The 27,132-nt window shown below is 49.7% G+C and overlaps 1 protein-coding gene across 2 annotated transcripts; it reads left to right on the plus strand.

The window, feature by feature from the left end:
• On the plus strand, nt 1–25,962 carry FZR1 (fizzy and cell division cycle 20 related 1). 2 transcript variants are annotated; one of them, XM_078876937.1, is made up of 17 exons: nt 1–204; nt 8,160–8,256; nt 9,951–10,145; nt 10,565–10,690; nt 11,699–11,765; nt 13,931–14,058; nt 14,959–15,041; nt 17,263–17,323; nt 17,902–18,024; nt 19,518–19,583; nt 19,908–20,010; nt 20,678–20,862; nt 21,509–21,742; nt 22,292–22,396; nt 23,346–23,438; nt 24,456–24,540; nt 25,392–25,962. In XM_078876937.1, exons 3-16 carry the CDS (start codon nt 10,065–10,067, stop codon nt 24,495–24,497), a joined length of 1,497 nt encoding a protein of 498 aa, XP_078733063.1. In that variant the 5' UTR covers nt 1–204; nt 8,160–8,256; nt 9,951–10,064; the 3' UTR covers nt 24,498–24,540; nt 25,392–25,962. The 2 variants fall into 2 exon arrangements, with proteins under 2 accessions (XP_078733063.1, XP_078733064.1); XM_078876938.1 differs by lacking the exon at nt 8,160–8,256.
• The last annotated feature ends 1,170 nt before the right edge of the window (nt 25,963–27,132 follow it).

A 27,132-nucleotide genomic window follows, 5' to 3' on the forward strand; every position in this document is an offset into this window, starting at 1 on the left:
CCCTCCCCCATGCCGCCATCTTCGGGATTTTAACTGAGGCTGCCTTGGTCGACGATTCGCAACAAACCCCTCACTCATCACCACGATCACTGTGGTGGGTTATCGTGAGTACTACAGCAACAACAACAACTACTGCTGCTGTGGTGTCACGGGTGTGGCGGAGGAGGCAGCAGCAGCGGCGGCGGCTGCAATCCGTCAGGGCTGGTGAGAGAAACTCCCACAAACACGGCGAACGTCGGCTTCTCTCGCCTTGTACAATCATCGCGCTGTCATCGTCGTCATCATCATCATCGTCGTTGTTGTTATTGAGGTCGGTAACGTGTGCTGTGGTGACAATTATCAACGCGACGGGCGGTGTAGGTCTGTGTGTGTGTGTCTGTGTGTGTGTGGGGAGCGGTGGGTGTAGTGGTTAGCGCGCTGCGCTACGAACCCGGTGACCCGAGATCGATATCTCTCTCACGGCTCAACATCGACGACGATTGTCTGAACCGGTCCTGGGCCTCCTCCCCTAGGTAGACTCAGCCTCAAATGAGTACCCGGTGCGATGTGTAAACATCGCCACTGGGGAGACAAAGGCGGCCGGGCGTGGTGCTGGCCACCCACCCCCTCATGTGCCGCGTCGGCCTTAATAGGTGCTCGCTAACAGCACTTGCACCTACAGTGTGTGAAGGCTACACGGGGGATCTTTGTCTTTTTTTCGATTTAAAACTTTCGTGACTGCAGGGATTCATCTTCTTGGTTCTTTCGGTAAAGTCACGTAGAAGGGAAATAATAAAATAATAATAACAGAATAAAAAAATCATTATATTATTTTATTATGTTTTATTTTTATTATTGTATTACTTCCCTTCTACATGACTTTACCGAAAGAACCAAGAAGATCTTTGTCTTTGTTGCGCGCGTCTCATCCAGCAGTGGAGCTGATTGACATCTGCTGTCATGGCGACGGTCGTGTGGATTATTGTTGCGAGATCGCTTTAAAGTTCAAAGCTTTAAAATTTTAAGCTTTAAAGTTTTAAAGTTTAAAGCAATCTCGCTCGCGAAATCATTTGGCAGTTCCAGACATCACATTAGGGGTGAGTTAATTCAATGTTTGACCAAATATCACGGGCTAATCTTTAAGTTGATGTTTTTGTATGGCCCGCGAATGGTGTTATTAATGTCCACATTGGCAGAAGAAACGTTCACCACCTCTGCTAGATGAATGAACATCTCCACGTGGCGATCGTAGCTGCAGTGCGTGCGAGGGGGGAGAAGACAACTGTTTGACATGATGACACCCGACGTTCAACTTCGCTGTCTTTAAAATCGCAACCACGTCACTTGTTGGCGATGGGTCCGCACCTTATTGAAGATGTGGGGCCATCCATTGAGTAGGTTACGCAAAAATCTGTCAAAGCTTGACCCCTCCTCCCCTTCTCCCTGTGTACTCACGCGGACTTTTTAGACCTCCCACCTGCGTACGTACGCCTGACGCACCCCCCGAATCCTATAGAACGGCAGATATGTAATCCACGCAGAAACGATAAAGGATTAATAATATGAACGTGTTTAAGCAAACAGTCCACCGCCGGCTGTATGAAAGAATTAAGTTGCGCACCTTGGCCACTGATGCTGCATGATAGCTGCAGTCAGGGGCACGGTGGCACACGAAGTGACACGTCTCCCACAGTCCCACCTCTCCCGCTAGTACTTGTCTGACAGCTGGAGACGCTGAACTGTGGCTCATTTGAAGGCCGATGGAGACAAATTATTATCGAGGCGTTACCACCCCGCCCAATTCCTATGCGTAAGTACATTGTCAGTAGAACCCCCATTACACAAGCTACGCATTTGGGTTAACCCCCCCTCCCCCCTCCATGCGTACGTACTAAATGGATGGCCCCTGTCCTCGCACAAAGTTTTTTTGGAGTTACGCGAGAAGAACCACAACAACAACAGCGGCTGAATTTCGATTTAAAGCTTTCGTGACTGCAGGGATTCATCTTCTTGGTTCTTTCGGTAAAGTCACGTAGAATGGAAATAAAAAAATAAAACATAATAAAATAATTCTCACTATTTTATAATGTTTTATTTTTATTATTTTATTATTTCCATTCTACGTGACTTTGCCGAAACAGCGGCTGAGTTGGAGGTGCGAGGAGGATTTAAATCGCAGGGCCACGGTGGGGGGGGGGGCGGTGAGGGGGTAAGTGCTGTCGGTGTGAGGCCTGCACGCAAGGCAGGCAGTCGCTTTGCTCCGTGAGGGTGCAGACATCGAGAGAGAGAGATTCCTCAACACCGGCGTCGTGGGGAGAATCTGAAGTTGTGGAAACCATGGGCGAGGGACAACTCCCATCCCTGTATTTGTCGGTATCATTTTGGTATGTTCTCGACAAGGAGAGACTAAAAATTTTAATTATTTTTTTACCTACGTGACTTCACCGAAAAAACCTAAGAATATGAATCCTTGCAGTCACAAAAGCTTCAAATCAAGGAGAGACGCATCATAACAGACGGTCCGTGCCGACACACATCTGCCCCCCGTGAAGCCAATCTGACTTGCTGTCGAAACACGGAATGTCGACATCGATCCCAAGAGGTTTTGTTGTTGTTGTTGTTCTCGTGTCGTTGAACCGATGCCGCTGCAATCATTTGCACTCCAGGAAGGCCGCGTGGCTCATGGTTTGTGCAAAAAAAAAAACGTGGTCCTTGATAATTGTTTTTTTACCCTTCTATCTTGCAACAAAACTGACACCTTTTTACAAGGAGTCATGTTTGCATAGACCACAATACCTGCAGTCATAATGCAAACAAAAAACATAACTCTGATAATGTATGCACTGTCCTTGAAGTTGATTGGTCCACACCCGAGACAGCTTTCCTTAGAGCCTAGTCTCACATGGGTTGGACCAGATGACGCCAAAAGGCGCACAACTCAAAGACAATGCACCATCAGAGTATGAGAGCTCGGGGTAAGCATTTATCATAACAATTATCATATTTTTTACTGGCAAATGCGGTTCCAATGGTGTAAACGTGGTCCTTATTCAGTCTACGTTTGGTCTCTCCCCCTGGTATCGACATTGACAGGGCGTCACGACTTTAGAGCACTTCTGGTTTTGCGATGGTGGCGACCGCGTTTGTACTCCGTGCGGAGGCTCTCCCCCCGATCCCGTGTCGGTCGTGGCGAGGGCTGATCGATCGGACGACGAGACGTGAACGGGGCGGTGCGGGTGAAGCGGTGCGAGTGAGGTGGATATTACAAAACAACAACTGCGGGTGACATAGAGCACCAGAGGCAGTCCAAAAGAGTGAAAGTTTAATTCTGCCTGATCAGGTGGCAAACGCAAGAAACTGGGATGGTCTTGATTTTGAAAAAAAAGCGAGTGGTACTGACAAATGAATGAAGAGGTAAATTGATATTGTTGGTTCTTTCGGTAAAGTCACATAGAAGGGAAATAATAAAATAAAAATAAAACGATACAATTCTCACGACGTTTCGATTGCAACACAAGCAATCATCATCAGGTGGGAAAACCACAGCAAGAAAATTTGACTTTTCCGAAAGAACCAAGAATATGAATCCCTGCAGTCACGAAAGCTTTAAATCAAAATTTAAGAGGTAAATTGTTGATTTTCAAAGTCACTTTGAATCGTGACGGTTCATTGAATTCAAGGTAGTGGCAGAGGGGCAGTAGGCGGGGTGGTTGAACCGTTGTGTGTCCGACCGTCTCTCCACACGGTGACTGCCCTCACAGATGCTGCATTGTTTATTGGACAGGGCAGCTGGGAGAGAGTGGAGAAGTGGCCCAGTCCTGGGAGAGGGGGTGACGGAGCGAAACAGGCGTGTTTAGGAGTCGTTGGCTGGGAGATGGAGAGTCACGGTATTAGTGATGTATTTACCTCCAAGAAAAAACACGCCAACAACACTGCCGTCAAAGAGAGATAAAAAAACAATCTGCGACGTTTCGGGCAATGACCCTTCATAGCTCATCAACAGTAAGGCCAGAGATACATTTCGATTTAAAGCTTTCGTGACTGCAGGGATTCATCTTCTTGGTTCTTTTGGTAAAGGGAAATAATAAAATAAAATAAACTTTTGTTATTTTTATTATTTTATTATTTCCCTTCTACGTGACTTTACCGAAAGAACCAAGAAAAAGCCAGAGATACAGTTTAATAAGGGGTTGGTGACTGCACTTAACACCTTGGTGCCTGATGAGAATTACATGTAGAATACAATTTGTGATCGGTTGTTAAAATTGGCACGTTAACCTTATTGCTATTAATTTGTCTAGCGGGTTTTTGGGAATCTCACAAATCTCTACGTTATCCACCGACCCTTGCGTCGAAATTTCCGCGTCACGGGCACGCACCACCGAATCCAAATCAAGAGCAGCCGATTGTTGAGAGACGAGCAGCTGAGACCGAGCAGCTGAGGTTGGGAGGGGGTGGCGCGGGGGAGCGTTGTTCCACGACTTTGTGTGCGGCTGTGCCGAGTGGCTCTCCCTCCCGCTGTGTCGGTAGGGTCTTGCACTCTGGCAAAAAGGACAAGTCGCCCCCCTCTCCGCCTCTAAGTTTGCGACAGCCGTTCTATGTAGTGGACCATTTTTGGTATTTTTTTAAATCTCTCAGCATAGTAAAATTGAAATACGATATTCGCAGGACGAGTTTGCTCCCCCCCCCCCCCCCCCCCTTTGAAATCCGTGCGTGTGCCACTGCTTCCAAGACAAGAGCCGTTGATTTTTTTTGGTTTGGCACCGTTTTTAAAATCCCTCCCACCCAGCAGTATAAAAACAATTGTCACCACAGTGAATCGACAGATTGGCTTTACTGTGGGTACTCTCCCGCCTCTTGCGAGGCGGTCTGGCCATGGTGGAAGAATCGTCTTCTGATTCATTTCGTTCATTGCTGCACTTGGTTTTGTTTCGTTTTGGAAGAATCGTCTTCTGATTCATTTCGTTCATTGCTGCACTTGGTTTTGTTTCGTTTTGGAAGAATCGTCTTCTGATTCATTTCGTTCATTGCTGCACTTGGTTTTGTTTCGTTTTGGAAGAATCGTCTTCTGATTCATTTCGTTCATTGCTGCACTTGGTTTTGTTTCGTTTTGGAAGAATCGTCTTCTGATTCATTTCGTTCATTGCTGCACTTGGTTTTGTTTCGTTTTGGAAGAATCGTCTTCTGATTCATTTCGTTCATTGCTGCACTTGGTTTTGTTTCGTTTTGGAAGAATCGTCTTCTGATTCATTTCGTTCATTGCTGCACTTGGTTTTGTTTCGTTTTGGAAGAATCGTCTTCTGATTCATTTCGTTCATTGCTGCACTTGGTTTTGTTTCGTTTTGGAAGAATCGTCTTCTGATTCATTTCGTTCATTGCTGCACTTGGTTTTGTTTCGTTTTGGAAGAATCGTCTTCTGATTCATTTCGTTCATTGCTGCACTTGGTTTTGTTTCGTTTTGGAAGAATCGTCTTCTGATTCATTTCGTTCATTGCTGCACTTGGTTTTGTTTCGTTTTGGAAGAATCGTCTTCTGATTCATTTCGTTCATTGCTGCACTTGGTTTTGTTTCGTTTTGGAAGAATCGTCTTCTGATTCATTTCGTTCATTGCTGCACTTGGTTTTGTTTCGTTTTGGAAGAATCGTCTTCTGATTCATTTCGTTCATTGCTGCACTTGGTTTTGTTTCGTTTTGGAAGAATCGTCTTCTGATTCATTTCGTTCATTGCTGCACTTGGTTTTGTTTCGTTTTGGAAGAATCGTCTTCTGATTCATTTCGTTCATTGCTGCACTTGGTTTTGTTTCGTTTTGGAAGAATCGTCTTCTGATTCATTTCGTTCATTGCTGCACTTGGTTTTGTTTCGTTTTGGAAGAATCGTCTTCTGATTCATTTCGTTCATTGCTGCACTTGGTTTTGTTTCGTTTTGGAAGAATCGTCTTCTGATTCATTTCGTTCATTGCTGCACTTGGTTTTGTTTCGTTTTGGAAGAATCGTCTTCTGATTCATTTCGTTCATTGCTGCACTTGGTTTTGTTTCGTTTTGGAAGAATCGTCTTCTGATTCATTTCGTTCATTGCTGCACTTGGTTTTGTTTCGTTTTGGAAGAATCGTCTTCTGATTCATTTCGTTCATTGCTGCACTTGGTTTTGTTTCGTTTTGGAAGAATCGTCTTCTGATTCATTTCGTTCATTGCTGCACTTGGTTTTGTTTCGTTTTGGAAGAATCGTCTTCTGATTCATTTCGTTCATTGCTGCACTTGGTTTTGTTTCGTTTTGGAAGAATCGTCTTCTGATTCATTTCGTTCATTGCTGCACTTGGTTTTGTTTCGTTTTGGAAGAATCGTCTTCTGATTCATTTCGTTCATTGCTGCACTTGGTTTTGTTTCGTTTTGGAAGAATCGTCTTCTGATTCATTTCGTTCATTGCTGCACTTGGTTTTGTTTCGTTTTGGAAGAATCGTCTTCTGATTCATTTCGTTCATTGCTGCACTTGGTTTTGTTTCGTTTTGGAAGAATCGTCTTCTGATTCATTTCGTTCATTGCTGCACTTGGTTTTGTTTCGTTTTGGAAGAATCGTCTTCTGATTCATTTCGTTCATTGCTGCACTTGGTTTTGTTTCGTTTTGGAAGAATCGTCTTCTGATTCATTTCGTTCATTGCTGCACTTGGTTTTGTTTCGTTTTGCTCTTCGATGCCACGGGTCACTTTTGAAAATGCGACGTATCCTGGCGCGTTCTTGAGTTCTCGCCTGGTTAAACAAAATCAACTTGTGGCCACATTCTCACCAGAAGGGCTCTCGAGAGCTCTGTCAAGTGGAGGAGACTTTACAATCAGCGGTGTCATGAGTAAGCAGTTTCAGGGCTGTGTTTAGGCTAATGGTTCTACTCAGACACCTACGTGCCAATTACCAAACAACGGGCGGTAACAATCGTCCCATTTAACGTTCTGGTAATTGCAGCACTACGTTTAGGAGAGGATGAATGTTTACTGCCAGTCGTTCAGAAATTGGCATGCAGGTTCGTACAGGGAATGCTGTGTTTGGAGCCAGACGAGACGCAGTTGGCGCTTGTCCGCTAAGTTGTGTCGCGTTGCTGCCACCCGTCGTCAGTGCCGCACACTCGTGATTGCTCGGTGGTTTGTTTGTTGTAAACATCGTTTCTGAGAACAGGCCCAAAGCCCCCAAAGATAGCAAACAGCCAGCAGCAAGCAGCACTTTCAAAGTGGTAATAGATAAGAGTCTATATTCTTAGTTCTTTCGGTAAAGTCACGTAGAAGGGAAATAATAAAATAGTAAAAATATAAAACAATAAAAATTCTCACGACGTTTCGACTGCAACACAAGCAATCATCATCAGGTGTGAAATCCACAGTTTATTTAATTGAGCAAGGGTATCAAAAGAGCTTTGGGAAAGAGACAGATAGGAGGGAATTCCAAAGTGGAGTGGTGCCAGGAAAGAAGCATAACGTCAAGTGTTGTGGCTGCTGCAATGAGTACGTTGGTGAATGAGTGAGTGTCTGGTAGATTGAGTGCTCGGCATGGATGGAGGAATTAATTGAAGTTATCGGGAACAGTAACCACGGTAGTCGTGGGTTTGCATGCAAGACAGTCGACCGCTCTCTGTTCCTCTAGAATTTGAAGGTAACCCCACCCCTCGTTTACATCAGCTGATTACATTCAGCCCATCATCCTTCGAGGGTCAATACAATTGGTACCACTTTGTGGTTGTCCTATGGATAGACTTGCCCGCGCCATATGACAATATTGTGCAAGCAACAGGATTTGTCGTATGGATAAATTATTTCCCCCCATCAGAGGACAGTTGAATTTCCACCACTGGCTCTGGGCTTTAAGCAGTGATCAGTTGAGCAGCAAATTGTTTTGGCTTTTATTAATATTTGTGAGCGATTGGCTATAATTGAATCGATGGCTTGGCTGTAGTCTGGGCTATTGAGGTAATGGGGGAAGGGCGGTTGCTTGGCTCTGAGCTGCTGGACTATACTCTCTAATCTCGTTTACCAAATGAGAAATGGGTGATGCGTTGAGGGAGGTGATTTTTTGTTGTTGTTTTTATTCGATTGCAAACGACAAACGCGACTAAATGTGGTACGTTGTATGTAATCTGTGTCGTAAGTGTCAGAACGATTACGAATTTGGCTCTTTGTTTTCATCTCTGCCTGGGAACAGCTGTAGGGGCGGTGTTTGCATCACGGCCGCCCTCTCCGCCGTGGCACCTGCGCCACCGCTGACTCTGATGCAACGCCGCAGCTGAGCGCTTGTGCAGGTCTCTTCCCTCCCCCAGCCACAGCGGCAGCAAAAGCAGCTGCTTCTAACAGCTGAGGTGTCTATGTTTGGCCAAACATCCCAATGTGGGACCCTCCTGTGAACGTCTTGCGAGTATGCGAGGCGTTTCTGGATAATGCATGCCGTCATAATTAATAATTGATTTTTTTTGTGTCGGGTCACCGAATGGTCTGGCCAAATCTCTGTCTTGATACCATCCACCAACATCCACCAGCCGACGGAAAACAAATGAAATGATCGCTGAGCGCAAGCGATGACCACGCCAGTTGTCATTGTTCCAGCTCTCCGCTAAGTTGAAGGACTATTCTCACAGCCAAAATTTAGCAGTTAGATAAATGCCCTTATTGGCTGCATTTAGAAGATATGTATTATTCCTTAATTTTAAGATCCGCCTTTTTTTACCCGTACATTGGTTAGCGAAACCCCGTGCGAGTCGGCATTATAGCTGCCAGTGCTACTCGAGTGGTGCTTGACTTGAATGCTGGTTCTGCCGGGATTGTGTTTGCTACTCGTTGTCTGCAACGTTCTGATTTATTTGACGCGATTCCCTTTTTTTTTCTTTCACCAACGTCCTCCGCGGGACTTTCTTTGTAAATGTGGCTGAATGTTCCTTACGTGCCGGCAACAAATACAATAAATCAATCGGGTAGCCAAGCGACAGAGGGGGGGGGAACCTTCCGGTTGCGAGTCACTCGCTCGCAATTCGAAGGGCGTGATTTCAAATACTCGTTGAGGGTTGATTCGGCCCATCATCTCCTCCCGCTGCGGCATAAAACGACTTCCACTTTGTGGGGAAATCAACGGTGGTTGTGTCCTATGGATAAACTTGTCCCCCCCCCCCCGCCCCCCCATCATGTGAATGTGTACTCTTAGTTCTTTCAGTAAAGTCACGTAGGTAAAAAATGGAATTAAAATTAATGAAAAATTAAGTAATAATAATAATAATTCTTATTAATTTTAATTTCATTTTTTACCTATGTGACTTTACCGAAAAAACTAAGAGTATGAATCCTTGCAGTCATGAAAGATTCAAATCTAGAATGTAAATGTGTATTTTTTTTTTGTATACCACTGGCTCAGGGCTGGTCATTTGAGCAGGAAATAATCATTTTGACTTTCAAATAATTTGCCAAGTATGACTGATCCTCCTGTAAAAGTCATGAAACTCTTTTAAAAGCTTTCACAAGCAAATTGAATGATGTAATGAATTAATTGTAGTTGGAAAAAAAAAACTGAAAGTAATACAATTAATAGGCATTCAAGTTTAAGAACAAACTATTTAGCGTCTTGTATTATTTGCTCATTAAATGAGACAAGTAGGTCATTCTGTGCCTGCGACAATCGCAAAATCCCAAGCCACCTACAGTGATAAAATCCATCGAACAGATGAAGCAACCAAGATTAACGGTGCATGATGTACATCAGGTACTCTCCAAACCTCTAACACCTCTTAGGACGTGTGGTCCCGACAGTACACCAGGCGTTGCGCTCACAATGCGTGCTCCTGAACTTGCCTCCGTAGGCTCTTCGGGCGCTCATTGTACTCGCACTGTGCCAACGACGCGTAAGTGTTATTTGTGGAGTCAGAAAAGGATGTTTTAATTGTGTTTACTGTTAACGCGAAATAAAAACGAATTCAGCAGCTGAGCGCGGAGGTGCAATGTGTCCCCACAGAGACCCGGGTGCTGCCCGGAGCCAGGAGCGAGCGGGCGAGCGGTCCAAACCGGCCGTGCTGAGAGGCAGCGAGTGGGAGTTTGGTAGCGCTGTCGGGCAACTCGCTGTGACGTCATGGACCCAGACTACGAGCACCAACACCGGCTGCTGCGGCAGATCAACCTGCAGAACACGGGCGTCGCCTCGCCCTGCATGGTACGGGCAGGGATACGCCTTGCAAGTTCAACCTGCAGGATGTTTGACTCACAGTCATGCAAAAAACATACCGAATCCACCTGCGTATGCATTATATTTGCTTGTTTTGTTACAATTAAAACCAAGCCCTGAGCCCAGTGGCGGAAGTTCCACATTGCTGTGATGGGTTGAGGTTGTCCGTGGAACGACCACTGTTGATCTTTACACAATGTGGTGCTCGTTCATTTTAATTGTGCAATTGCACCTGCATCGAATAAGTCACTGTCTCATCAACCCTGCATCCGGGAACAACCCTTGCCAGGAGACATCGCAGAATGTGAAGGATGAAATGCAGCCTTGAATACCGCTACAAACTCTCTCTCTCTGCTGCCCTTTCCCCCTTCGCCCCCTCACCCCCCCCCCCCGCCTCACCACCACAGACCCCGACGTCGCACCGTGCCCTCACCCCCAGCGGTTCCCCCTTCGCCTCCCCCAGCAAGAGCGGAGACCGCTTCATCCCCACGCGCGCTGGCGCCAACTGGGGCATCGGTTTTCACTCCACGTCGGTGAGTGTGTGCCCCCCTTCCTGACCCCGTCACAGCGTCTCGCAGTCAAAACGTCTCGGGAGGTTGTGGGGGGGCGGAGAGGAGAAAGGGGTAGGAGGAGAGGGCGATTTTAGCCGCAGTTTATTGACAGTGAGGGGGGTTGATGAAAAACCCATCACCATTTCCTGCTTGATTGACCGTTGAGGCATTGGTGCTCAACGGCAGAGCCAGTGATGTAAATTCCACATTGCCGTGGGGGTAAGTCTGTCCGTAGCAGAACCGCTGTTAATCTTCACAGAGCAGTTGTGATTTTTGTCAATTCCTGGAGGGAGGGATGATGGGCAGAGTGAACACTCCACTTCCTCTGCCCGCTTGGAATTGAACTTGCAACCTACCGATGGCGAGCTGCTCTTCCTACTGCTGAGCCACCTAGCGTCGAAAAGACGAATGTTTTTTTACTCTCTCGCTTTTATTCCATCGGTGCTGTCGTTGTGACATGTCGTTAGATTAAACGCCAATTCAAACTCTCACAGCTCCGTGACTGATAATGATGGTGATTCGCCACGTAGGTTTTCGCAGCCGATGTCATGATTCAGAATTTATTTTAGTATTAGGCCACGTAATTCTGCAATTCTAACAACTGTGCGGTGTTGAAAATATTTTAAGCAAAACAATTAACTCTGACTTCCTGTTTTCAGCATCTGAAGTTGCTTGACGCAGTTTCAAGTTAAACGTCATATCCATTAGCTTAATTAGGTGGCTAGAATTGTTCTTAAACTCACCGGTGAGCTGAAACAATAATGGAGGCACCTTAACATGTTTACATTTAACTGTCTGATTTGTTTGGGGGGGTCTTACGACATTCATTTGACCAGTTAATTACGTGGCCTAACCCAAAAATGTATTATGAATTGACGATTCTGACAATGATGTTTGCCAATGTTCCCGTGTCAGCTGCTGGTTGGGCTGCGTTGGCGTTGCTGTGCGAGTGCGTGAATCAACGTGCTCGTGGTATTTCTTCTGGTGTAGGAAGAAAACAACAAGTCCCCAGGACAGAACCGAAAAGCGAAGGACGCAAGTGCTGACAACGGCAAAGGTAGGGTCCAGTGTGCGGTGCAGCTGCCGCTTCATTTTTCGCACGTGGAGAACGAGAGAGTGGCCCCTTCGCACGTGGAGAACGAGAGAGTGGCCCCTTCGCACGTGGAGAACGAGAGTGGCTCCTTCGCACGTGGAGAATAGAGTGGCCCCTTCGCACGTGGAGAATAGAGTGGCTCCTTCGCACGTGGAGAATAGAGTGGCTCCTTCGCACGTGGAGAATAGAGTGGCCCCTTCGCACGTGGAGAACGAGAGTGGCTCCTTCGCACGTGGAGAACGAGAGAGTGGCCCCTTCGCACGTGGAGAACGAGAGTGGCTCCTTCGCACGTGGAGAATAGAGTGGCTCCTTCGCACGTGGAGAATAGAGTGGCTCCTTCGCACGTGGGGAATGAGAGATGGCTCCTTCGCACGTGGAGAATAGAGTGGCCCCTTCGCACGTGGAGAATAGAGTGGCTCCTTCGCACGTGGAGAATAGAGTGGCCCCTTCGCACGTGGAGAATAGAGTGGCCCCTTCGCACGTGGAGAATAGAGTGGCTCCTTCGCACGTGGAGAATAGAGTGGCCCCTTCGCACGTGGAGAATAGAGTGGATCCTTCGCACGTGGAGAATAGAGTGGCTCCTTCGCACGTGGAGAATAGAGTGGCTCCTTCGCACGTGGAGAACGAGAGTGGCCCCTTCGCACGTGGAGAATAGAGTGGCTCCTTCGCACGTGGAGAACGAGAGTGGCCCCTTCGCACGTGGAGAATAGAGTGGCTCCTTCGCACGTGGAGAATAGAGTGGCCCCTTCGCACGTGGAGAATAGAGTGGCTCCTTCGCACGTGGAGAACGAGAGTGGCCCCTTCGCACGTGGAGAATAGAGTGGCTCCTTCGCACGTGGAGAACGAGAGTGGCCCCTTCGCACGTGGGGAATGAGAGATGGCTCCTTCGCACGTGGAGAACGAGAGAATGTGTGAATGCATTATATCTGCCTGTCTGTAAAATGAGGTCAAAGCAATGCTTGCAATGATCCAATGTGAACAAAACCATAGCGTGAAGTTGTGACGCTATTTAGGGACTCGCTTAATTGCAACCAGCATCATCAGGCGACAGCCAGTTACATTGCGTTTGCTGAAATGCCTCAGAAACTCGAAGCAACCCTGCATTGCATCTCGTATCAAACATTCGAAGGGCAGTCGCAGCTGTCCCTGTGCAGCACAAAGTGACTTGGCAACGGCCTGCAAGTGGGCATCAGTAAGCCAGCGGGGGAGGGGTGACGATTGCTGCCACATGTGTGATCCAAAGCTAAGTATTCTGCCGTGTAATTTGCCAAATTTGGACCGGGACGCGCACACCCGATTAATTTATAACCAGCTCGAATTACGTTACGGGGATCATTAACATCCACTGCGAGCGAGCAGCGGGCGAAAAGCATCTTGCGGTTAATACGCCACACGCCGCCCTGTTAACCTGGGTGGGTCGCCCAGTTTGAACCGCGAACCCGTGCAAAGAGGGGTGAACGCCCTGCCGCTGGGCAGTCACCGGCCAGTTTCCACCGGTGCACAGCCAAACGTTCTAGATTTGAAGCTTTCGTGACTGCAAAGATTCATATTCATAGGTTTTTTCGGTAAAGTCACGTAGGTAAAAAATGAAAATGAATAAAAGTAAAATAAGAATAAAATAAAAATTGCGCACGTCGTGATTTTTATTTTATTTTTATTTTACTTTTATTAATTAAATGTTTTTACCTACGTGACTTTACCGAAAAAACCTAAGAATATGAATACACAGCCAAACGCTCCACGTTGGAATTGGCCAAACGTGCCAGTGTAGCAGGATCCTTCAAATAACGAGTTTCTGTTAGGCTTCCTTGAGTAAATAAATGATCAATAACATGACCCTCCATCTCTCAGCAACGACTCCTGCAAGACTGCTCCACCCCCCCCTCCCTCACACCGCCCACCTACCCCTTCTAGTTCAAGTTCATTTATTATGTATAGCTCTGTGAGCCATTCCGCTCGGCTGCCCTGCCCAATAATGCGCACCATATTTCGAGGGGCAGGGTCACCGTGTCAAGAGGTGGGCCGGGCGCGCAGCGGTTCACCCCCCTCCCTCCCGCAAAGCATGGGCCACGTTTAGGTGTTGACATCTCTCCCACCGCCCCGTCCCGTGGGATTGCCGGTGTGCGCAGACAGCCTGGCGTACCTGGCGCTGCTCAAGAACGAGCTGCTGGGCGCCGGCATCGAGAAGGTGCAGGACCCGCAGAGCGAGGATCGGCGCCTGCAGAGTTCCACACCCATGAAGCGCAACCTCTTTCACGTGCGTACGGGCGCCGTCGCGACCGCCGCTGCCATCGTCATTGTGACCAACGCCACCATCATCATCACCGGCGCCACCACCGCTACCTTCATTATCATCCTCATCATCACCACCATCACCGTCATGATCACCGCTAACATCGTCACCGTTATGACCACTACCACCGCCACCATCATCACCGGCGCCACCGCCGCTACCTTCATTATCATCCTCATCACCGCCACCATCACGGTCATGACCACCGCCACCACCATCATCACCGGCGCCACCACCGCTACCTTCATTATAATCCTCATCACCGCCACCATCACCGTCATGACCACCGCCACCACCATCATCACCGGCGCCACCGCCACTACCTTCATTATCATCCTCATCACCGCCACCATCACCGTCATGACCACCGCCACCACCATCATCACCGGCGCCACCGCCACTACCTTCATTATCATCCTCATCACCGCCACCATCACCGTCATGACCACCGCCACCATCATCATCACCGGCGCCACCGCCACTACCTTCATTATCATCCTCATCACCGCCACCATCACCGTCATGACCACCGCCACCATCATCATCACCGGCGCCACCGCCACTACCTTCATTATCATCCTCATCACCGCCACCATCACCGTCATGACCACCGCTAACATCATCACCGTTATGACCACTACCACCGCCATCATCATTGCCACCTCCACCACTACCTTCATCATTTACACCACCACCACCACGATGATCATTGTGGTCATCATCACCACCCTGCACCTCACAATGCTGCATCGGGCACGGTCAAGGGAGATGCGTGACTGTGTGCGCCTGCCGCGTGTGTGTTTGCGCCGTGCGAGCCGCGCGCTCACCCCCTCCGTGCCCCTGGTGTCATTGGTCTCTGCCCAGTACTCGATCAGCACCAAGCGCTCCAGCCCCGACGAGGACCACGACATCTCCCCCTACTCGCTGTCGCCCGTCAGCAACAAGAGGTCAGCTGACGGCACTCGTCGCCGTGGTCATATAAGTGTGCGGTGACACTTAGCGCAGTGGCACGCAATGTAGCAATGTGCTGCGATCACACGACACTGCTTCAACTCGGTTGCTGTATGGCCGCTGAAAGTCACTCAAGTCTTGTAGCTAAACTTACCGCTGGTGTCAGAGAGTCGGAGACACGCAGCCTCCACTGCATGTGGGAAAGTAGCCGCTCTTTAATTTATTTTTTGGTCGTGTCTCTCGCTGCATAATAGGAACAGTGTGGACGTTCGCCGTTTTGCATCGTCTGTTTTGCCCAGTCATCACTTTCCCTTTGATGTCGACGGCCGTCGCGTTTTTAATTCTCGGGGGATTTTAAAGCATGCCGAGGTGGCTTCCTCTGAGGAACTGAATGTGTTGGCCCCGCCGTGTGTGTGGAGGCGAATGAGTGGGGTGTTGGGTTGCCCGTGGGAACACGGTATTATCACATCAAAGGAGCCCCTTGTTTTTTTTCTAGCATCGCGAGCCCAATTCGGAGCATACGGCATGCTGGGATGGGGCTTCCTCTGTAGTCGGTTACACATCAGTACAAACGAGCGATCCTCTGGATAGAGTCTTACCCAGGCCTCACGAGTGGAAAGGCATTGAATGGCGACGGGCATTAGTCAACAACAGCAGTGAGTTAACAACATTTGACATGTCTAAATGCCAAGATTTCGATTTAAAGCTTTCGTGACTGCAGGGATTCATCTTCTTGGTTCTTTCGGTAAAGTAACGTAGAAGGGAAATAATTAAATAATAAAAATAAACCAATAAAATACTATTCTCACGACGTTTCAGCCACAACGCAAGCAGCCGTCCTCAGGTGAAGAACAGGTCTGTCGGAAAGACAGCGTCTGACGCTGTCTTTCCGACAGGCCGAAACGTCGTGAGAATTGTATTTTATTATGTTTTATTTTTATTATTTTATTATTTCCCTTCTATGTGACTTTACCGAAAGAACCAAGAAGATTTCTAATGCATTGCACAGATTGAGCTATTGAGAAATAGAGAAGATATTGAAAAAAAACATTTGTACTTGGGAAAGCTTTATGTTATTCTAAAATAATGTCAGGAAAACAATCAAGCCTGACTCCCTGTTTCATGGCTTGAGGATGCTTGACGCAGCTTCAAGTGAAATGTCGCAAATCTAATCGCTGAGGTTGGTTGTGGGAATCGTTCTTCAACTTACCGCTGAACTGAAACAATCGTAATAGGCGCATTTAAATACTGGTAATGCAGCCATCGTATGGCCAGATCACGTGGCCTTCTCCAAAATCAACTATGAGAGTCATGATATTTAGCGACAAAAACCCAAGTGTCAAGTGAAACAAAGCATTGGGAGGCAGCAGAGTGCACTCAACAGAGATCGCAGTTATACTGGTAGGAACCTCCTGGTTACACCAGCCCACAGGGGATTATTGTGTCCATCTGTCGTGTTGGGTGGGGAGGGAGGGGCTGGGTGGGGAGGGGCTGGGTGGGGAGGGGCTGGGTGGGGAGGGGCTGGGTGGGGAGGGGCTGGGTAGGGAGGGGCTGGGTGGGGGGTGGGAGGGGTGGGGCTGGGTGGGGAGGGGCTGGTCACCCCGTGGTGCCCTTATAAAACTCAACGTTTAGCCTACTCACGCCGGCTTGTGCCCGCCCTCACAGTCGAGCATATTTGCGGAATACACCACGCCGCCGTTGACCCTGGCCATTGACCGAGCAACCCAACGTTCCTACCAGCTCCCTCCGCAGGAATGTGTTAGTGATAATGCCATCTGTCGTGCCATCGTGAACGCTGAGCTAAGAGAGGATCTGAGCTCGGAGCCAGCGAGAGGATTCAATTGGCTCCGTGATTCGTACTTGGAGACCTCCCTTGTCAATGCGCCACGTTTATTTCTAGAGATGATGATGATGAATTTATGATGGATAGATACTCATTATGTCGAGGTACCAACATCACCACCCTACTGGAATGTGGAGATGATGATGGATGAATAAATTAGGATCATGATGACATGCAACACTAAGATCAACACTATTCTGAAAAAAAATGTCTTTTCACTCAAATTAACACCCTCTGTTGTACTTAAAACAGTTGTTGAGTTTTAATTAATTTCCATAACACGGTAATTAATTAAAAACCCTTGCTGGTTCCTTTGCAGAAAAACCAACTAATTAACGCCTCTTGTCTCTCTCGCTCGCTCTCTCTCTCGGCAGCCAAAAGTTATTGCGATCGCCACGCAAGCCCACGCGCAAAATCTCCAAGATCCCCTTCAAGGTTTGTGCCGCGGCCTGTGCTGCCGCCGATGCGGACGCGGCGGATCTCCGCCTCGCGCTCCGTGGGCCCGCCCGGGACCGTGGCTCGTGCCGAGAGCACGGCGCGTTTGACAAAGCCTCGTTTTTTTCTTTTTTTGGCCGCTGAACAACGGCCCGAAGTCTTCTTCTTGGTTCTTTCGGTAAAGTCACGTAGAATGGAAATAATAAAATAATAAAAATTTATTTAACATAATAAAATACAATTCTCACGACGTTTCGGCCACAACGCAAGTAGCCGTCCTCAGGTGGAGAACAGGTCTGTTGAGAAGACAGAGTCTGACAGACCTGTTCTCCACCTGAGGACGGCTGCTTGCGTTGTGGCCGAAACGTCGTGAGAATTGTTTTTTATTGTTTCATTTTTATTATTTCCCTTCTATGTGACTTTACCGAAAGAACAAAGAATATGAATCCCGGCAGTCATGAAAGCTTTAAATCGAAATTTAACGGCCTGAAGGCCCAAAATGCCAAGCATCCGCCATGCCAGCAACGGCAGCGGGCGGCGGTTGTATTTGGTTGGTATGGTTTTGTCTCGCCGCCAAGGTACTGGACGCCCCGGAGCTGCAGGACGACTTCTATCTGAACCTGGTGGACTGGTCGTCGCTCAACGTGCTGAGCGTCGGGCTGGGCACCTGCGTCTACCTGTGGAGCGCTTGCACCAGCCAGGTATGTGCGTGCGTGTGTGTGGGTCATGTAGCCCGCATGCCCAGCTACCGCATGCCCAAGCAGCTTCTGTTTGGTCGCATAGAGGGGGCTAAACGGTCACGACACGGGCTGGAGAAGAGAAGAACTGATGCGGTACTCTGTGGAGGAGGCTCGTGAAGGATGCTGCTACTGGGCAGTTTGAGGCAGTCGCCCTCCAACAACAACTGAGGGCAGAGGAGCGACGCTCATGACGAACGGAGCGCCGGGCGGCTAAAACGGAGCAAGTTGGAAACAGTAGCGAGTACAGCTGGTTCATCTACCAGTCATCTCAGTCAGCCAACCCATGTCACCTGGGTCTTTCCCGAGACCTCCTGTCAGCAAGCCTTCGACACTTGGCGTGGCCTCAAACTGCACCTGGCCTGGTACAGGCGCCGTGGTGACGTCACTCAGTGGCGAATGGCGGCTATTGCTATTGGCGGGAGAACCTGCTTGTGCCCTGCCGCCCGCCATCATGATTTGCGGGGGCTGTGTTGAGTCTGAGACTGACGCATCCCCTTCATTAGACGCTTTTTTAATTTAACGTGTAGGTTTTTCTCAGCCATTGTCATGATTCGTAATCGATTTTGTTGGGCAAGGCCACATAACGATCTGAACAAATACCTGCCGTAAGACCATCCCCAAACCCGACATAGACAAACAAATTGAAATGTCACGTGTGGAAGCATTTGATGTGCCAAGTTTATATTTTTAAGCTCCCCGATAAGCTGAGCAATTCTGGATTGCATTTTCCCCACCAGTCTTAAGGCTGTGTACGTGTGTGTATGTAAAGGGGCGCCAAGGTAGCAAGATGTTAACTACCTCGCCTGGTATACAGGAGGTTGTGGGTTCGATCCCGACCCTGACGCCTGCTCTATATTTGGAGTTTGCGTGTCTCTCTCCCTGTAGTCGTGTGGATTTTCTCCGGGTCCTGCAGTTTTTCCCTCCACATTTAGAATCAAAATGCGTTTAGAGCATTTGGCTGCTATGCATTTCTACGCAATGAGCCACTTCATTGAGCTATCATTTGTGGCCAGGTCGCTTCTGAAACGAGCTTCATAGCTCAGTGGGCCTTACCTGGTAAAATGAAATAGGATAATGCACATATTCTTGGTTCTTTCGGTAAAGTCACGTAGAAGGGAAATAATAAAATAATATACAAATAAAAAATAATTCTCACCACGTTTCGACTGTAACACACGCAATCATCATCAGGTGTGAAATCCACAGCAAGAAAATTTGAAAAAATTGTTGCAGTGGAAACGTCGTGAGAATTGTTATTGTTTTATTTTTATATAATTTTATTATTTCCCTTCTACGTGATGACTTTAGCGAAAGAACCAAGAATATGAATCCCTGCAGTCACGAAAGCTTTAAATCAAAAAGGATAATGTACGTTTAACATCTTTCGGACCGTACATCGCGAACCGTGCTCATCGGATGTAACCGGGTGGATCTTTGTCTTTGTGTGTGCTCAGGTGACGAGGCTGTGTGACCTTTCGGTGGACGGGGATTCGGTGACATCTGTGAGCTGGTCAGAGCGGGTAGGTGACTTGGCTCTCCCCGCGACACCACTTTTGACTCGAACGAGAACGCGCTCGCCCGCTTTCCAACTCCCGCTAACCACCGTCTGCAGCAGCATGGTCGTCACCGTGCAGAAGAAATATCTCATTCTAAATATCTAATTGCAAATGCACACCTCTTCTTCCACTGCAAACGCAGGAGGCGCCGGGTTTTTGTCCCCCACTGCAGAAGCACGAGCCGTGCCGCTGAAGTTACGCGCGATGAACGTCGTCGTCGCCGTTGTTGTTGTTGGTGTTGTTGTTGTTGTTGTCGGTAGTGAAGTCTTCCCCGTGTTGACCGCGCAGGGAAACCACGTGGCCGTCGGGACCCACAAGGGACTCGTGCAGATCTGGGACGCGGCCGCCGGCAAGAAGATCAACACTCTCGAGGGGCACACGGCCCGCGTTGGTGCGGTGGGGGGGGGTGGTACAGTGGGGGGGGGGGGGGGGCTACGTTGGGGAGTTACGATGGGGGGCGGTTATGGCGGGGGTGGGGTACAGCGGGCGGGAGTACGACAGCGGGGTGGGGGCGGGGGGTTATGGCGATGGGGGTAGGTGGCAGGGAGGCATTGGGCCGGGGTGGGAGGTACCTGGAGCAAAGCATGGATTTGTTGTTTGAGTCGACTCGAGTGAGCAACGAAAGTGAATCCGCAGACGAAGTCGTGGACTCGAGTCTAAGCGGCGTGCTTCTCAGTCGAACGTTGAGGCGGTGCTCACCCGTGTAAAGCCCTTGGCCACTGAGGGAAAATGTAGCATTCCTATGATGACTGGGGTAAGTCCATCTATAACACAACCATTGTTGACTTGAGCACACACTGGTACTCGTTTTGTTGACCCTAGAGGCATTATGGGATGGTGGGCTGAGTCCCCAACCAGCGTTTTAACTGTGGACCTTCCAATTGCGAGCCGCTTGGCCGCCCAGCCCGATAAGAACTCAAGAATGACAAAATTAAATCCACAGACTGAGGCTACGACTAAACTTACGCAGGTTGTCGTCAGCTAGACTAGGACTTGGACTCAAGTACCGAATGCTCCCCTAAACGAGCGCCGCCTCCGCTGTCTCGCCGCCGGTGCAGGAGCGCTAGCGTGGAACGCCGACCAGCTGTCTTCGGGCAGCCGCGACCGCATGATCGTGCAGCGAGACGTGCGGGCGCCGCCCGTCACCACGGAGCGCCGGCTGCAGGGCCATCGGCAGGAGGTGTGCGGCCTAAAGTGGTCGCCCGACCACCAGCACCTGGCGTCCGGGGGGAACGACAACAAGGTACCTGACAATTGTTTTTGTTACCCTTCTATCTGGCAACAAAACTCTGACACCTTTTTACAAGGAGTCATGTTTGCATAGACCACAATACCTGCAGTCATAATGCAAACAAAAAATACAACTCTGATAATGTATGCACTGTCCTTGAAGTTGATTGGTCTACACCCGAGACAGAGTTGTGTTTTTTGTTTGCATTATGACTGCAGGTATTGTGGTCTATGCAAACATGACTCCTTGTAAAAAGGTGTCAGTTTTGTTGCCAGATAGAAGGGTAAAAAAACCAATTATCATATTTTTACTGGCAAATGAGGTTCAAATGGTGTGTTGACTGCGTGTGTATGTTTGTAGAGCCACATTTGTTAAACGGTACTGGTAAACCGGTAAGCATTTACGTCGTTGATTTGAGTCACAAACCAATAATCATTGAGTGGAATTTTATTAACGATTGCGACCAGTTGCCGTAGTTTCTCAGTTACACGGTAAAGGTGCAACCCCGCAACTGCTAGCTCACGCCACTGCTGGCGGAAGGGCATCCACGAGCGGCGGCGGCGGCACCAGAGGTTATTGGCCCGTCCCTCCACGCCGACGTCTTGACAGAGGCGTTGGGCGCGTGCCCACTGACGTCCGCCGTTTACGCCCCGGGCAGCTGTTTGTGTGGAACGGCTCGAGCCTGAGCCCGGTGCAGCAGTACACGGAGCACCTGGCGGCCGTGAAGGCCATCGCCTGGTCCCCGCACCAGCACGGCCTGCTGGCGTCGGGCGGCGGCACGGCCGACCGCTGCATCCGCTTCTGGAACACGCTGACGGGGCAGCCGCTGCAGTACGTGGACACGGGCTCGCAGGTGTGCAACCTCGCCTGGTCCAAGCACGCCAACGAGCTGGTGAGTGGTGGCGCCGCACACGCACGCACGCGCTCGTCACCACGACGGTCGCCGTTCGCCACCGAGTGATGGCGAACGTCGCCATCGGCACTCGTACCCGGCTAGGTGCGCTTTGAAGCCGTCGCATTGTGAAGTGTGAAAGGCTCGCTGGCAGTGGGGGGTCACGGATTGACGCAGGTGTTACGGTTTGTCTGCGATGACTGGCCCGTGCAACCCACTGTGGCGTTGTACCCTTTGTATACAGCTGGGTGAACAGAGGCAGGGAGGATGAATAAACGTTCCTTATTGCTGTTCACCTCTGCATTGAAAGTGCAGTGGTTTAGCCGCTCGTTGTGAGCGTCACTCCTCCGGCGACGTTGGATAATCTCCGCTTCAGTTTCTTCTGCTGTTTGGTGAAGATTTGCCTCGCCCCTCCACCTCCCCACCAGCGTCATTCCAGCCGAGATTTTGCGTCGGCGCGCACGCTAGCTGTCTCCGCGCGTGGATGCACGCGCGTCTGTACTTGCGAGAGGCTGACGTTGATCGTTGCTGTCGCGTCCCCCTGTGCAGGTGAGCACCCACGGGTACTCGCAGAACCAGATCCTCGTGTGGAAGTACCCGTCGCTCACACAGGTCGCCAAGCTCACGGGGCACTCCTACCGCGTACTCTACCTGGTGAGCGCACCGGCCGATATGCGCGTACCGATACGCGCACATTTCACACCAACACTTGCCCTGTCTGCCCTTGCTTGAGTCCGTCACCTCCCAGTCTCTCTCCCACACCCTTCTACTGCCTTCCCTCACTACTTCTCTGTTATCTCATTGCCTCCGTGTCTGCCTCCTTGCCTGTTGAACTCAGCCTCTCCAACCTCTCACGTTTGTACGTGTATGGGCGTTCATGCATGTGTGCGCGTGTGCGTGTCTAAGTACATGCGTGTGTGTGAACGTGTTTGTATGGAGCATGTGAGTGTGCACGTGTCTTTGTGTGTACGTGGAGAGGAGTGGCTTGCGCACTGCGCTACAAACCCCGACCCACGTTCAATTCCCACTCCGACATCGGTGATGAATATCTGAACCGCTAGATTTGAAGCTTTCGTGACTACAAGAATTCATACCCTTAAGTTTTTTCAGTAAAGTCACGTAGGTAATAAATAAATAATAAAAATACATTTTTTAATTATAGAAATACAATAATAAATCACGGCGTTTCGGAGGCAACACAAGCTTCCAGAAATCATGCTGTGACGGTTCCACCTTAAGACGGAAGCTTGTGTTGCCTCCGAAACGTCGTGATTTATTATTTTATTTCTATTATTTATTCTATTATTTTTTATTATTTATTTGTATTATTTATTTTTTTACCTACGTGACTTCACCGAAAAAACTTAAGAGTATCTGAACTGTTCCTGGGACTTCCCCCCCGAGGTTAACTTGTCCCACAAACAGCATGTGCCTGTGGTGTGTTAAACATCGCCATCTGGGCAGACAACAAAGGCACCCAGGTGTATTGTCGGCCACACCATCCTCCTCGTGTGTTGTGCCGACCCCCCACGGGCTCCGCTCGCCTAACAGCACTTGCCCCGACAGTTTAAGGAGGCTACACGGGGGATCTTTGCGTTTGCAGGCAATGTCACCGGACGGCGAGGCGATCGTGACGGGAGCTGGAGACGAGACGCTCCGCTTCTGGAACGTCTTCAGCAAGACGCGCTCCACCAAGGCACGGAGGGGTGGTGGGGGTGGGCGCTAACGAGGCTGCCGTTCAATAAAAAATGTTAAACCTGTTCCTAACCGGCCGGGTGTCTCGATGGTCGAGCGCCTGGCTTGCGACTTCAACGCTTGGTGAAGGTTGACTCTGCCGCCCATCGTCTCTCCCTTCAGGGTCGACAGAAAGGGTGTCACTTTGTGGAGATGATCAGCAGTGGTGGTCCTATGGACGCACTGGGGAATGTAAAATGTTTCACCTGGAAAATCCCTTGGGATGGATTCGTTTGCAGGCTGTGATTTGGCGCTTGCGTAGCAGCACGTGACGACGCCGCTCACACGCACACCTCTTACCGGTGTGATGCGAGGCCGCGTGCTGGGCGTGCGTGCGAGTTATTGGCAACGTTGACGGCATTCAACAAGATACCAATGTTATTTATTGGCCCAGATTCATTAGAAAAAGAGTGAAAATACGTTAATTTGTAATGGTTACTCTTTTTCCACGATGCCATGACACCCGAATTAAGGAGCCCGGTCAAGTGACGCATTTATTCTGACTTGCTGGATTCTGTCCTGAAGGTGCTCGGTTTGGCCGTGAGAGTTGCGCGCTGGCAAGATGACACGGTTACAATAGACGAGTCGTTAAAACGTTTGTACGCCGCGCGACAGCTGTATTCTTTGGGGCTGCGTCGTGCGATTTGGAGGGTCCTCGGGATGAAATATGTCCCCGGATCATTTACGTGGCCCAGCCCCATAAAAATTAATCGTGATAAGGACTGTGAAGACCTGCTAGGTGAGGTAACATTACAGGTTTTAGATTTGAAGTTTTCGTGACTGCAAGGATTCGTACTCTTTGTTTTTTTCGGTAAAGTCACGTAGGTAAAAAAATACATTAAAAAAAACTAAATTGTTTTAATTTATTTTTATAGATTTTTTTACCTACGTGACTTTACCGAAAAAAACAAAGAGTATGTGAAACCTTGCAGGTGTTTGAATTTTGACGACCATTTTTGTTTTGCCTGTCTCTCGACAGGAATCCAAGTCTGTGTTGAACCTGTTCACCAGGATACGATAAACCCACGCGGGGGACGACGACAGCTGTCATGGTCACACTCTTGGTGAGGCTGCGCGCGAGTTGGTGAGGGGGGGGGCAGCGTTGTTCTCGCGGAGAGTTTGCAGGTTGGGATTTTGTTTGGCCGGCTGAGAGCTCAAGAGAGAGAGAGAGAGGCCAGGAGTGAACTGGGTCGCCAAACTGACAACGACACGGAAAACAAAGTCACGGCAGTGAAGCAAATGGCAATCGGAGCAAAGACGACAGAACAGAAATCGGGCAGGAGGTAGGAGAGTGAGATGAGATGTAGGGAGAGTGTCTGGAGGGGTCATAGCGTGAGAGGGGGAGAGGCAGGAGAGTGTGTCGGGGAGTCGAGTGAGATGAGAGGTAGGAGAATGTTACTGGTAGGAACCACCTGGTTCCACCAGCCCACGGGATTATTGTGTCTGTCTGTCGTGCATCCAAAAATGGGAGGGGTGGGGCTGGATGGGGAGGGGCTGGGTGGGGAGGGGGGCTGGTCACCCCGTGGTGCCCTTATAAAACTCAACGTTTAACCTACTCACGCCGGCTTGTGCCCGCCCTCAGTCGGCCATATTTGCGGAATACACCACGCCGCCATTGACCCTGGCCATTGACCGAGCAACCCAACGTTCCTACCAGCTCCCTCCGCAGGGATGTGTTTAGGGGAGTAGCGAGATGAGTTGGGGAATATAGTGAGGTGAGAGGTATGAGAATGTTTAGAGGAGGAATGAGATGAGAGGTAGGAGTGTGGAGGGGAATCATGAGATGGTGAGAGGTAAGAGAGAGAGTGTGTGTGTGTGTGCAGGGGGAGCATCTAGTTTGCTTAGCGATGCAGCCTCGCGGTGTTGATTGGTTTGCGTGACAAGTCCTAATGGTCGTGTCTTTTCCCACCCGCAGGTGTGTGGCAGCACTTAAAAGACCTGGCACCGAGCACCTCACACAGCCACAGAAGTGCTGGCTGGTGGGGAAAATCGCCACGTGTCTCGAGTCTCGATTAACCACACCGCCGGCTGTGAAGATGCCGGTGCGGCATTACCGGCGCCTCCCGCAATACCAGACGTGTACTACTGGCACTTTCCGTTACGGTTCCTATTACTGCCCCGTTGGTGTCCCCCGCAGAGGGGGAAGATGCCCGTGAAAGACGGCTGCGCACAAGACGGGGATAGGGTTTCATACCTGGACTTGTACATTCACATTTCCATCACTGGCCGCTGTACATTTACCGACCGTTACGATCGTAACATAGGAATAGTGTTAACGATAAAGCAAAAGTGTTGTGTGTGTGTAGTGGTGCATGCCTGTGTGTGTATGTTGGAGAGGGGGGTGGCGAGTGTGGTGATGGTGAATGAGGGGACCCCCCTTGCCCCTCCCCCCGACCCTGAGCAACCCCTGTATGTTTGGCCCATGTCGTGGCGGGCGTGAGAAGCGGACCCACATAAAAGATTCATTAAACCAAGGTTGCTGTTGACGTTTTTGATTGTCCATTGACTTAAGCGTTTATCACGTTGGGCAGTTGTGAAAAGATTTGAAATTTTTCATCGTGTTGTTCGACTTTTACAAATGGTCTATCAAGTGCTCGGACGGTTCAAAAAGAGTTCTGCAGTTGCCCATTAAGTTTGGTCGTTAAAAATAAATATCCGCAAGGGTTGTGCACGTTGCTCGCTTGTTCCCTCGCACGCATCTTGCCGTTCGAGTTGCGCGTTCGCCGCCGGCTGGAGTTGGCGCACGCGGTCCAACTTGGGCGGGTTTGTGGCAGGAATGTGCGCACGGCAGTCACAGATCCACGTTTGCACCGACGCAACCAGCGAGCGTATTTCTCGGCGTGTGTCGACGGGCAATGGCCCACGCGAATGAGACTGTAATGTCATTCTGACTGTTGCGTGCCCATGAACTCAGTGCAACCCTGTCAGTTATTTACCTATTGAACCTCCTCTGGCACCGCCGTTTCAAGAGTTCTGTGGGTTCCTCCCCACTCCCCCTTACCGCCCCTCCCCCTACTTCGTTAAGCGGCAACTTCAACACAAACCCTCACCTCTTCCACTTCTCCACCCTCTTCCTTCATCCCGTCCACCTTCTCCAAGGTCCTCTGACCCCAGATCACCCGGGATCCGTCCTCTGGTTACTCCTGCCACTCGGACATTGCAATTGTTTGTTCCCCGATATTTCTGCCAACGCTCTCTTACACCATCATCTTCCCCCTTGCCACCTACTGTCCCCACTCTGCCGTACAGCATTTGCACCCTGTTCTCAACCCCATCCTCACGGTTCGTCGCCTGCACGCTGCACATTTACCCCCAGCGTTCCCTCCATCATTGTCCCCATCGTCGCCCTCATCTTCCCCCCCCCCCCCCCCATCATTACCGCTGCCCTCTTGCAACCGTGCGACCTTGTCCCCGTATTATCCTCCCCCTGCCTATGCGACACCTCGGGGACTTAACGCCTGTCGCCGCTGCCCGTGACTGGCGATGATGATTCCCTCCCTCCCAAGATTTTCACGTTTTGTCCCAAAGCCCAAAACAACGGCGACCGTGCGGATTATTTTCCATCTAAATGCGACGGCGTTCAACGCCGCTGCTGCACAGAAGCGGCGGGGGTGGGGGCATGTTGATCTTAGGCAATGAGCGAGAAGGGGAATGGG

Source organism: Lampetra fluviatilis, chromosome 46 (assembly GCF_964198595.1).
Source record: "Lampetra fluviatilis chromosome 46, kcLamFluv1.1, whole genome shotgun sequence".
Taxonomy (NCBI): domain Eukaryota; kingdom Metazoa; phylum Chordata; class Hyperoartia; order Petromyzontiformes; family Petromyzontidae; genus Lampetra; species Lampetra fluviatilis.